The 12,362-nt window shown below is 37.0% G+C and overlaps 2 protein-coding genes across 5 annotated transcripts; one reads left to right on the plus strand and one right to left on the minus strand.

Moving 5' to 3' along the window:
• Positions 1–817: 817 nt before the first annotated feature.
• On the minus strand, positions 818–5,924 carry LOC134862348 (uncharacterized). Of its 3 annotated transcripts, XM_063880224.1 has the most exons (10): positions 5,790–5,924; positions 5,343–5,373; positions 3,929–4,389; positions 3,132–3,188; positions 2,636–2,956; positions 2,238–2,291; positions 1,702–1,833; positions 1,571–1,611; positions 1,368–1,383; positions 818–1,225 (listed from the first exon to the last, which is right to left on the minus strand). In XM_063880224.1, the coding sequence occupies exons 1-10, from the start codon at positions 5,830–5,832 to the stop codon at positions 1,194–1,196; spliced, it is 1,188 nt and encodes a 395-aa protein (XP_063736294.1). In that variant the 5' UTR covers positions 5,833–5,924; the 3' UTR covers positions 818–1,193. The 3 variants fall into 3 exon arrangements, with proteins under 3 accessions (XP_063736294.1, XP_063736295.1, XP_063736293.1); XM_063880225.1 differs by having other exon boundaries at positions 818–1,383; positions 5,790–5,867; XM_063880223.1 differs by lacking the exon at positions 2,238–2,291 and having other exon boundaries at positions 818–1,383.
• Positions 5,925–7,099: 1,175 nt separating this feature from the next.
• On the plus strand, positions 7,100–12,181 carry zmp:0000000881 (uncharacterized). 2 transcript variants are annotated; one of them, XM_063878765.1, is made up of 5 exons: positions 7,100–7,284; positions 9,247–9,392; positions 9,820–9,958; positions 10,109–10,216; positions 10,695–12,181. In XM_063878765.1, exons 2-5 carry the CDS (start codon positions 9,247–9,249, stop codon positions 11,748–11,750), a joined length of 1,449 nt encoding a protein of 482 aa, XP_063734835.1. In that variant the 5' UTR covers positions 7,100–7,284; the 3' UTR covers positions 11,751–12,181. The 2 variants fall into 2 exon arrangements, with proteins under 2 accessions (XP_063734835.1, XP_063734836.1); XM_063878766.1 differs by lacking the exon at positions 7,100–7,284 and adding an exon at positions 7,504–7,585.
• Positions 12,182–12,362: the final 181 nt, after the last annotated feature.

Consider the following 12,362-nt stretch of genomic DNA (forward strand, 5'->3'; position numbering starts at 1 on the left):
TATAGTTTAACATGCAACCAAACCCTTTTCAACGTGTTTTCTGATCGCCCAAGTAAAAATGCAACTAATAAACTACCTATAACATGCCCGCTAGTTGGTATGACCCGGACACTGATAACATGTCAAAGCACCATTGTGTGTTAATGTTCAACTTCTTCGTGTGTGTGTGTGTGTGTGTGTGTGTGTGTGTGTGTGTGTGTGTGTGTGTGTGTGTGTGTGTGTGTGTGTGTGTGTGTGTGTGTGTGTGTGTGTGTGTGTGTGTGTGTGTGTGTGTGTGTGAGGGAGAGAGAGGGGGGGGCTGGGATTGTATGGCCTACTTCCTGTGGATGTTAGAAAAAACATAGGCCCACATTTATAACAATTTACACTCCAGTGTACATTACAGGAATGGGCAATTCAGGTCATTGCTCTATCTCTTTACATAATATGTATTTTGTAAATTGTGTAAAAAATGTGTTTTAAATAATTTCTACTTTTTATCTTTAATATTTTTTTGTAAATGTAAATTCCCCCACTGTGGGTTGAATAAAGGTATTCAGATTCGGATTCTGATACAATTGTAATTGTACTTTACTGACTGAAATGAAGGTTTTTAGTTTCTATTTGTGGTAACCTTTTTCCACCTTTACTTAACTAACAGAGCTACATTTATACTTAGTTATTTTAGTTTATATTTAGTAATATTTGATGTATATTGAGTGTATATTTCTCCTTCCCTCTTTGTATTGAACTGTTGCACCTCAATTTCCCTCGGGATAAACAAAGCTGATTATTCACCAAAAACACTAGTTCAGATCATTTTAAATAATGACAACCATTTGCTGTTCAACGCAATTTTTAATTAATAATTAAGAGAGCAGTTACACATATGCATTAGGCCATTTTCGCAGAAAACTCTCTTATTTCAAACATTGTTATCAGTAAGTAGAACTGTATCCAGTTCATAAACAAGTGGGTGGAAGTAGAGAATACAGAAAAGTTATCGACATTTATATCGATAATACATTTTTTATTTCTAAGAAGAAAACAAGCTACTTTATGACAAGGTTTAAAGCATTTTAAGACCTAACAAATACCATTATTAAGAAAAGAATCAACAGCTGAATGAATAATAAAAAATGATCATGAGTTGCAGTCATCGTTTAGTCTAAAGCAGCAGAAAGGCCTCCACACACTTCAGACCTCCTCCTTCCTCAGAGTTCTTCACTGTTGACTGCTTGAAATCCTATTTGAAAAGGAAAAAAGATGATTTGAGTGTCAAATGTGAATCCGTTGAGTGAAAAATATTCCTAGTCCACTCTGAACCTCTTCTATTTTGGGAATTATAGTACTCAGATTAGAGATTGTTTGATATTTTATAGACCTACCTCTTTTTTTGCAGCACTAAAACAGAAAATAGAAAAATTTCAAAACAGAATTGTGACATATTACATTTACAAACATTATACATTGTTATCCTTTGAACGGTGTTGAATAGACTTTACATGTAACACCTAAAATATATTCAGTGATTCAGTCTCAATGATTATTGAAAGTTGTGTGATCATTGAACATTATGAGTCAGACTTACACAGGAAATCCCAAGCGCTACCAACATGATCACAAAGAGCACTGAAAAAAGAAACACATAGCTGTCATGTTGGATCATCATTATCAACAACTATATTCAATTGACCTTCAGTGCTTTTGTTAAATACATACCACAGCTAAAAATCAATCCAGGATGTGTGCGGCTATTCACTGTTGTATTTCGAGAGACATTTGGCTCTGAGAGATTTGGATTTGGGACATTGGGAAGTTGTGAGGTTGGGCCAGGGGTCTGCTGCTTTTCACCTAAAGAAAATAAGAAGCAATTCAACTGTTAATAACCAAACAGCAATCATTTAGAGAAATAGTCAAATACTGTACATCTTTGTTAGTAGCAACCTACCCAACCCTATGCTGCCTATAAACCTGTTTTAACCCAAATTGAACATTATAATCTACATTATGGTAGGATGTAATGCAGGACTGCATATTTAGACTATTAGTTTTAGCTAGGTGTAACTAAAAACTGGTATGTATTATCCGTCAAGGGGTGAGCCACACAAATGAACAAATATATAGACTGCCTCGGCTAACTTCATAGAAATACACTCAATGAAATAAGACATTGCACTATATGGAAAAGGGCACGGTCATCCAGTTTATCCATAATAATATTTAATTTAAGTTTAGTGCTTTTGTTAAATACATACCAAACACCGAGACAGTTGGTTGTGAGGTTGGGCCAGATGGATGCAGCTTTACACCTAAAGAAAAAGATAGTAATTTAACTGCTAATGACCAAACAGCAATCGTTTGGCTCAAAAGTAAAATACAAAACTGATTAGACAAGATGCAATAGTTGGCTTACATAGTTGGCTAAACAATTACCTGGCAGAAACCTTATTTTCTGTTGTTTTAACAATTCTTGAATTGTATATTTTTCAATGTGTATGTACGAGTTTTTGCTAAATGTAATGTTATTTCAATGATGTTGGAACATTATTTTATGCAGCCCCATTGTTTAAAAAACCTATAGAGTGAGCTCAGTGTGAACTACATGTTTAAGAAAATAGCAGAGATCATGTTTAATACATGTATTGATACGTACATTTTAAGGGGAAGGTGCCAATATGGAATCCAGTGCTTTCTACCAGGTCTATTTCTTCAATGTTCATTGAGCAGAAGATGATGATGGTTGATTGGTTCAAGCACACAGTACATTTATCACCGGGTGGAGAGATTTCAGAGCATATTGGAAATATTTGATTGACGTGTCTTGTGTAAATAGGATAGTGTGGATAACTGGAATTATATATGGCATTCAACGTCTTGCATCCGTCATTGTCCTTGCAGGTATAGCATTTGGCTGCGCTGGGGTAAATGTCTCTACATTTACAATCTGTTGAAGAGGGCGCCCCTGTGTCAGGTACTATAAGAACAAATATGAGTTTAAAACAATGTGCATTAGAGCAGTTCTCAGAGTACATGAAAAAAAGAAGGAACTTTTGGTTCATATTCAATGCAATGGAAACTAAATAAAGAAATACATTCAGGAATGCGCTGCAAATAATGTTACTTCACTTAAATCACTTCTCACGACATACCAGGAGATCCTCCAGAGACAGCAAATAGTACGAATACAATCCCACACGCAAGTAACTCTGAAACAAACAGTCAAAAAACAGGGGTTTTTCTCATCAAATGGTAGTATTACAGTTCATAAATGAATGCATATTATACCTGAGACACATGAGAACTATACACTCAGTGGCCACTTAATTAGAAACACTACATGCAAACCAAAACAAAATCCATTGCCATAAAGTCTTCTTGTCTAATAATCACTTAAACCTCATTTGTAACTGACTTTTCAGACAAATCAGATGCCCTTTAGAGTGCTTTACTAGCGCAAATTGACAAAAAAATGATCGTGTATTTGGTTTATACTGTCATAGAGGAGTTAATAGTCTCAGTGAATAGAGCTGACATTAAACATTTGAAACCTATCTCCATATAAAATGTAACTATGACCTCGATAACAATCATAGCATTGAAGTTACAAATCTGTCAACACATCTTTGTAATGACTTTATGGCATAGCTGTTTTATTTAACTGTAATCATTTGAATCAGTGTAGGTTTCGCATTTTACGTTTAGTGTCTATTTATTTGAGTAATGATGAGAAATATCCATAATGAAATAAATGTATAATGTTTGAAATTCATTCAATAAAAACTATTCGAGAAAAAATGCTTTGTGTAGGTACAATAAAGTAGCCACTGAGGGAATAACAAAGCACTGCATATACATGCACATTATTTCATTTCATTTTCATTTAAAAAGAAGTTCAAGAAATGCATTTTTGATCATATAAAGTTAACACAAATTTAAATGTAATTACCTTTCCATGACATTCCAGCAACTCTTTTCTTGCGATGGTTAATTTTGCTGACCAGGAGTGGACCTTTGGGTTTTTCTGGGATTTCCCAAGCATCCATCTTAGTGCAGCTTTCATTTCCTTCTACTTCCGGCTGCTCCTCTGTAATGGTTGCCTTTCCTGTTAAAATCTTCACAGCTTCATCATCCGGGTTGTTGTCTGACTTGACTTGAGGTGGAAAGTAGATGTTTTGTGCCACAATACAGGTGGGTGGTTTTGTGAAGTGCTCTTCAGCAAACACAGAGTGTGTTTTTGGACCAGCAGCATACTCAAACACTGGTGTGTGTGAGCACGGGGAATCTACTGTGTCTCTTTCTTCCTTAGGAATTGGTTTCACAAAGCTGCCCTTTTCTGCTACAGGTAGAGCACTTTCAATGTAATGATCAATGAACACGTGCTTCATGTTGGAGGAGAGGCCAGCATTGCTGTATTTAAAGTGAAATAAATAAAAATGAATTATGATACATTACCAGTGGTGGAAAGTACATTTACTCAAGTATTGTTCTTATTCGTACCTTTCTTAAGTATTTCCATTTAATACTACATTATAATTCTACTTCCTAACCCTAACCCTAACCCTCTACTCCACAACTACACTCACATAAAAACACACGATGTACTGATGTGGTATAATGTAGTGCTGTACTACTAATCTACACAGCTTCAAATGCTAACATGCATAAAACCGGGATAAGATAATAATATAATACTGTGAAAAGATCCATTCACGAGTAAATTAACTTGTGTTACTTTAAGTACATTGAGCTGATAATACTTTATCATGAAAGCACTTTATATTATTCTGAAATGGGTCATTGTGCAGAATTTACATTTCAATGCTAATACTTTTGTACTTTAACTTACTTAACATTTTGTAATCAAGCCTTTTTCTTGTAGTTGGGTATTTTAAGACCATAGCATTTGCACTTTTACTTAAGTTAAGGATCTGAGTACACTGAAAAAACTGACAGTTGACTTTAAAATGTATTATGTCAACAGATTCTACATACAGTAACTGTAAAGGTTAGTTATTAATGAATTAGTTAATAATATGAGGTTGAACCTAACATTTTGCATTGAAACTTAATAGTATAGCTTAGCTTTCGACTAACCTAATACAGTTATGTGGACTCTTTTGACAAAATCCATTTAATTAAAGTAAAGCTTCAGTTTTTTCAGTGTACTTAATCCAACACTGTATATTACCTGAAATTCTGAAAACTGTATATTTAGTTTCAAATATTAACCAATAAAGTTTGCATTTTCCAAAGTCTTTGTACACTTTAAATTCAATACAAATCAGAAACGCACAATATTACTTCAAAAGTACAAGCACTTGCACTCAAAAAGGTAATCAACAACAAGGTTAGGAATTTACCCGCTCTCCTGGGTGTGTAGGCCCTGGCCACCTGCGAGTGTAAACCATAAAACAGTTAAACTACTTATAATAGTTATCACTTACAAAACTGAATGGATGTAATAACCAGAACAAATCTGAAATGAATAAGTACACGTTTACAAACACACACACACAAATGTTAGCATTGTTTTTGATAAAACCCCCCCCCCATTACTTGCTGTTTAGGAATGTTATAACTGTGTCGGAATTGCATATCATGTTGTTATTATATGGTAGCATCATTTCCTATTTACAATATGAACACAATCACTTCTGTGGTCACTGACATTAACAAAACTTGTGATTGGTTTAAAATCTACATTAGCTTCGTCGTTTGAGAGCACAGGCCGGTTTGCAAGCTCGAATGAATGAAGCATGCGGCAGGCTTTAAAACTCCAGAAAAAGGTTTCTCTTCAAGTTACTTACTTTCTGGCCAAGGTTGGAAAAAGCTATTGGTCGGTTTGGTCATGGTTCTGTTATTCAAAATGAGCAACAGCACAGAGACTAAGCTGTTTCTTGGTAGTGACACACATTGACAATGACAATGCAGTTCTGTTTGACTTCCGCATAGCTTTAAATACAAGATGTAATACAAGATCTCCATCTGGTGGAAACAACCTGTCATTATCTCTATTGAAGTATACACTTGTTAAGTCCCAGGGAAAGTTTGTTTGTAATGTTTATTCAACCTTCTCCTAAATGTCCTAATCCACCTGTTAGACAGCATTGACTGGTGTTTCGTAGGACTGTTATTCCTCAGAGGACAGTGGATTTTTACAAATAAGATATTTTTTTAACAACCATCAAAATAAATGTAGCTACAGATTAACATATGCAACCAATCGGACTCAAAAGTCAAAGAAAGATGCATTCTATTTCTGTTCATATACATTGAACATGACCTACTTCTCAGGGTTTTCTTTGCACAAAGAGTCATTGTAGTTTAATCTCAACCTTGTGCCAATTTCACTGAAGAAGCATCAAGTAAATAAAAATGAGCATGAACAGGCCTACACTGCATTGTTTCTGTGGTAATCACTTTGGAAAATAGTTTGAAAAAGTCATCAGAACTTTTATTGCATTGTTTGTTTTCTTGTTTTGCACTATAGACAAAGAACTGAAAGGGCCTTGACCAGGTCTTTTGAGGACTGTTACAGCAGGAAGCTGGTATTGCCGCAGCAGCATTGTGCATGAGATATTTCCATTTGAACAAGAGTCTGACACATACTGCCAGCCAGTCCCAGTAGCATACATTTAGAGTTTGTATAACTTTAGCTGGTTGAACAAGCAGCTTTTTAACTTCAACTGGGTGTGGATCTAATACAACTTTTGGTAAATAAAACAATGACACCCATGCACTTCATATAAGAACAGATCAATGAAAATTTGAAGAAAAATCTCAAGAAATGGTCATCAAAAACGTAACTGATTTAGCGCTGATCATGTCAGTATCACTGCGCAGACCAAGACAGCACAAAAACAGCTTGTTTTTTATTACAAGCCCTTAACATTCTTTCACAATTCTTTAACATAATCGTCTGATTTATAGTCCAATCTGACATTTATATGTATAGTTAGTCTCCAATATGTAATTATATAATTGGTGTTGCTTCCATTTAACCACCAGGTCATCAGTTTGGAAATTCCCTTTCATTGTGGCTTTGTATATGCAGCATCATCCGCGCTGTCACATGTACTTTCGTTTATGACACGTCTTTTATTTTCATTGGTTGTGCATTAGTTTTCAGCATCTGCCATCTCTGACATATTGCTCAGGAATGCATGATTCCTCTTAATTAGATTCAAGTAGGTGTGGAAAAACAGGTAGGCTATAGAGAGAAGCAACCTTTTCTACTCTTGTTCAGACCTGACAGAGCTGCTTTCCCTCCACAGCAAGAAGGGTTTCCTCTTCAGCAGAAAGGTAGGCACCTTAACGGCTTTCTGAAACATATGGAAACATAGATTCTAAACAACTTTATTACATTTAGTAATAACATCGTCAGTCTTTGCTACCCTTCCTGTGTCACACCAGTTAGACCAGAGTACCTCAACTACCAGATAGACGATGTAAAGAAACAGAACAGATTGTACTATATGAGCATTTCATGTTTTGACTGTTTATCACACTTTTTTTGTCAGTCGCAGTGCCCCCTCTGTCTGTACATTGTGAGATGTCAGTTATTATAGTATGAGTATTCCTTCTCAAGCTTTAAGTTAGAAACGTAAGTATGACATACGTTTTTATGTCTAAGTCAACATTGTGCCCAGGCTAAAACAAATATAAAAGTTCTTGTGGACTAACCTGTTTGTCAGCTTTTTTACATTTCCCTGTTACACATAACCGCTCTTAAGTCTTTTAAATGGAGGCCCCTTTTCTGTCTTAGAAAGATAAACTTATATGTATAGATCAGACCAACAGGCATAGCTGTGGATATTTTATGTGGTCACTGAGGTGAACGACTTGATTGGATTATTTATTCATGATAGTTTTTGTTGTATGTTTCTTTAGGATTCAGAATATTCTGGTTTCAGTCTTTTAATTTGACTTTCACAACCTATCTCTGATTAGTTTAGCGATTTAAACATTGGTTAAGATATTTAAACTTCTATTGAACTGATGGGTTGAATGCAGAGGCTACATTTCAATGTGTATACTGAGCTGCTTAAATGTGTGGTGATAAAAGTGGTTTTGATCAAAATCCTCAACAGAGACAACAAGGACACAGTGTAACTTAACAACATTGACACTCCCTTACTGAATATTTTAACCTATTTCTTTACCAGATTTTTCACAAGTCCCTTCATGCTGAGAGATGCCTGGATGAGAAATACAAGTAGAAACATTTTTCAATGTTATAATTTCGTTGCTATTGAGTCTTCTTTTACTTGGGTAGAAATCTAATAACCATGGGTAAATGGAATATATTACTCTCAAATATTTGTATTTCAAGATTTATCTTTAAAGAAATTAGCTTTAAAATAAATATGAAGTGTTAAATGGCAATATTAACCAAAAGTATAAAGTTGTATGTAATAATAATAATAATAATAACAACAACAACAACAATAACAACAACAACAACAACAACAACAACAACAATAACAATAATAATAACATTATTACATTTTATTCAAGGGCGTCTTTCACGACAACTCTTGGGTAAATACTGAATGTACTCTTTCAAGGACAGAGGTGCACATGATAACGAAGGCCCAGGTGTACACTATGTGACAACGATTAACATGATGATTCAACCTCTACGGAGATAGGCATATGGCAAGACCTGTGTATCATCTGCATAGCAATGGAAGTATACATTATGATGACGGAGGATAGAGCCATGGGGGAGGAGGTAGATGATGAACAGGAGTGGACCCAGTACTGACACCACGCAGTATAGTGATCCTAATGTCAGCCTGGCGTTGATGAGTAGTGGGTGGGAGATGGGGTCAAAGGCAGCTGTGAGTATATGAAAAACTCTGTGGTTTTTTACTACTGTAGACTGTTTTGATTTAGTTCGGTAGCTCTCTAAATAACCTTTAAAAATATACCAGATGATCAATGCCGATTGGAATTCAACTTGTTAAGAGTCGCCTGTCTGCTCGACGATATAAAATAATCTTAACCCTTTGATCTGTTCTTGCAGCACAGTCACAACAAGAAAAACATAGCAAGTAGTACGCAATATGATCAAGGGGAAAGTCCCAAAAATCACAGCAACATTTACAAAACCTTCATTGGCCAGAAGGAACATGTTCTTAACCAAACTGACATGAAGTGCGGGGGAGACTTTTCTGCTGTCATGTCCCCTACAATTACATTTAATGAAGTTGAACATATTTATTGTCAAAATTCCCTCACAATACATCTCCTATGTTCTAGATGGCGTACTCCACCGGAACTATTGCAAAAGGCTGTTTTGGGAAGGTCTACAAGCAGAAGTACAACGATACCTGGGCTGCTGTAAAGAAAGTCCCGCAACACCTCATCAGAAGGCAGGACCTAGAGAGAGAGAGTGAAGTGTACAAGTAAGTACAAGTGGTTTAGTGATGTTTGCAGACTCAAAAAAGGTTAGGCAGGATATACAATTATAAAAGAAAATGAGCACAAATATGTAATAATCCAAGGGTATAACTTATAATGAAATTAAGTTAGAATTCTTAAGACTCAACTCTTATCCAATACCAAAAAAGAGGCAGAAACAAATGTAGAAATACCATTAACAGTTAAAAAAATTAAAAAACTGTCACGCTATTATATAGATAATAGAAGAACAATTACCATATTATGTGGCAAGGGTAAAAATCACTGATGTGTGTGTTGGGCATAGTTTGCTTGTAGGTCTCTCACAATTACCCTCTATATTGGTACCCAGTAAGTATTTAGTTGGTTGTTCATTTGATCTAATTTCTCTTTTTCTCTGTCTCTCCATGACTTGTCACCACTGATCTGCAGGAAGGCAAATCATCCCAATATTGTGAAGCTACTGGGGAACATAAATCTCAAAGATGGAAAATGGATTATTCCTTTAGAGTTTATCTTTGGAGAGGACTTGGAGACCACCATCTTTAAAGCATCAATGTCTAAAATACAGGTAAAGTTATCAAGTCAACAGAAAAGCACTTTCATTGAGGCCTGAAGGAAAATGGTGTTCCCTATAATGAGAAAAGTAGACTTGACTCTAATGTGGCTCCTACCTGATGCCTGTCTGGTTAAAGTTGAACTCAAATGTTTGTCTCTGCAGTTGACTCCGTCTATCAAAGGAACTATCATCACTGGCATGTGTGAAGGGCTGCAGCACCTCCACTCCAAAGATATTGTCCATCAAGACCTCAAGCCTGAAAACATCATGGTGAGTGGAGGCCTGTGCAGACTGTCAGCACGCACTAGACAACAGAGATTTACAGGGGACATATAGTGCTAACTGAATATGTAACTACTAGATGGACTGACATTACATTTCATTAGAGATATCCATCAAGCTTAAAGAACAAATCCTTTAGGATCAAATTTCCAGATTTTAATAAAATGTCTTACCAACTACTGATATGAGATTGAATGCACACATTCATAAAGCCCTCAGGATAACTTGTAATCATTTTGGTGATCCCTTAATGCTAACCATATAATGTTACCAAGCTAACACGCTAATCTGGTGGAACCGGTAGTATAGCTGTAGACTCTACCTTGATACTTCTCAGTAATCAGTGGCCGGTAGCTGAAACTGATGATGGCCTTATTGCACGTTTATCCACTTTTTAATCTCTGTGAATTGTTTTTCAATTTTGTAAGATTATATCAAATTCAATACAGCTCATGTGTTCCTTCAGGTGGAGCATGACACAAACAGAGCTGTCATCATTGACCTGGGATTGGCTAAGTTCTACCGGTATGGCCTCAACTCGGCCATAGACATGGGGAATGAGGCATACTCTGCCCCTGAGGTTCTGCAACGGGGCAGTCAGAGAGACAAGCGCTCAGACGTGTGGGCCATGGGTAAGATCATAGCGGAGCTCTGTGCCCGGGTCCGGCTATACACGCCCAGCGTCTGTCCAGCTAAGATCATGGACATCCTGAAGGATCAGCCTTACTGCCATGTCGTGTGTAGGATGGTGGATCCCGACCCTACTCTGAGGGCCTCCGTGGGTGGGGTCATGAGTGAGATAAAAAGGGTCAGCGTTTCAGATGATAACCCTGTTAAAAAAGATTACCTTAAGCCAGCACCACCTCACATCAATGTCGGAAAACTGTCTCCAGCACCTGTTCACAGAGATCCATCCCCAATGAACAGAGATCCATTCCCAATGAAAAGAGGCCCAACCCCAATGAACCGACACCAACAGCCAATGAACAGAGACCCAATGCCAATGAACAGAGACCCAACCCCAATGAACCGACACCAACAACCAATGAACAGAGACCCAATGCCAATGAACAGAGACCCAACCCCAATGAACAGACACCAACACCCAATGAACAGAGACCAGTCGCCAATGAATATGGCTCAAGCACAGTTTAACAGAGATCAACACAACAGGGAGCAATCCCCACTGAAATGGGAGCGCTCACCCAAACCAGAGTTCAAAGCTTCGCCTCCTCGAGCAGCAATGCACCTTTCCCCTTCCCCTCATAGGATGGAGGACAAGAACAAAAAACAGGGTCTGGTCCCGACAGGCAGAACTGAGCGCACGGAAGACCTCATGAAAGGGAGGTTTTTCCAGGGTGCTGCACATAACCTGCCCAGCAACCTGCCCACAACAGGAAGGGTGGTGATGCAGCGCTATGAAATGAAAAACGGGGAGGTTGAAGCATGGGAGCAGAAGGAGGTGGTGACTCAGGGTGGAAAGATAGTCAAGTTTGGTGATGTCAAGTTTGATAGCAAGTAAGAATAAGAACAAAGTGATTTGGCAGATAATTTAACTCCTATAAAAGGATTGCATATTCTGGTTTAACGATCAGTGCAGGGTCACCTAGCTTTTGGTATCTATTTAAGAAAGCATGTTAAATGCTTTTTCAATGATTAAACATGAAGCTACAGTGTACGCTTGTTTGTTGTACACATAAAGACGAATATAGAAATAAATGATACGTTGAAGTGGTTTTGAGGAGACATGGAGAAATGGCTTTGGTTCTGCTGTACCAAGTTATTCAGAATTAGTTTGAGATCTAATTTACTAGGCAAGAAAAAGATGTATGCAGGCAATAACCACCATCTGTGAATGTTTCATCAGTATCGAATGCATTAGAATGTGAACATGGCTCATATATTTTGTGTATGGTTTTGTATATAAATAAATCCTCATATCTGTATTGGAAAGGGGGATTGTTTTTCTCTTTATGATCAAGTAAAACAACCGGTTTACCTTCTCTTGTGATATGAAGAGTTCAATAATGTTATGTCAAGAAACAAAGAAAACCTATCCAGGTAGGTTTACTTCCTGTTTTCTTTACCAGCCTGTTCCTGCTTAACGACATTCCTGCCATCATGACAGACTTAG

This window comes from Eleginops maclovinus, chromosome 3 (assembly GCF_036324505.1).
Source record: "Eleginops maclovinus isolate JMC-PN-2008 ecotype Puerto Natales chromosome 3, JC_Emac_rtc_rv5, whole genome shotgun sequence".
Taxonomy (NCBI): domain Eukaryota; kingdom Metazoa; phylum Chordata; class Actinopteri; order Perciformes; family Eleginopidae; genus Eleginops; species Eleginops maclovinus.

Excerpts from the sequence above, each read along its gene's own strand:
- LOC134862348 (XM_063880225.1), bottom strand. The coding sequence starts at position 5,832 with ATGACCAAACCGACCAATAGCTTTTTCCAACCTTGGCCAGAAA. Across the intron at positions 5,374-5,789 it reads TTTCCAACCTTGGCCAGAAA|GTGGCCAGGGCCTACACACC; the intron begins GTAAGTAACTTG and ends TTACACTCGCAG. Across the intron at positions 3,189-3,928 it reads TGCTGGAATGTCATGGAAAG|AGTTACTTGCGTGTGGGATT; the intron begins GTAATTACATTT and ends TGTTTGTTTCAG.
- zmp:0000000881 (XM_063878765.1), top strand. The coding sequence starts at position 9,247 with ATGGCGTACTCCACCGGAACTATTGCAAAAGGCTGTTTTGGGAAGGTC. Across the intron at positions 9,393-9,819 it reads AGAGAGAGTGAAGTGTACAA|GAAGGCAAATCATCCCAATA; the intron begins GTAAGTACAAGT and ends ACTGATCTGCAG. Across the intron at positions 10,217-10,694 it reads TCAAGCCTGAAAACATCATG|GTGGAGCATGACACAAACAG; the intron begins GTGAGTGGAGGC and ends GTGTTCCTTCAG.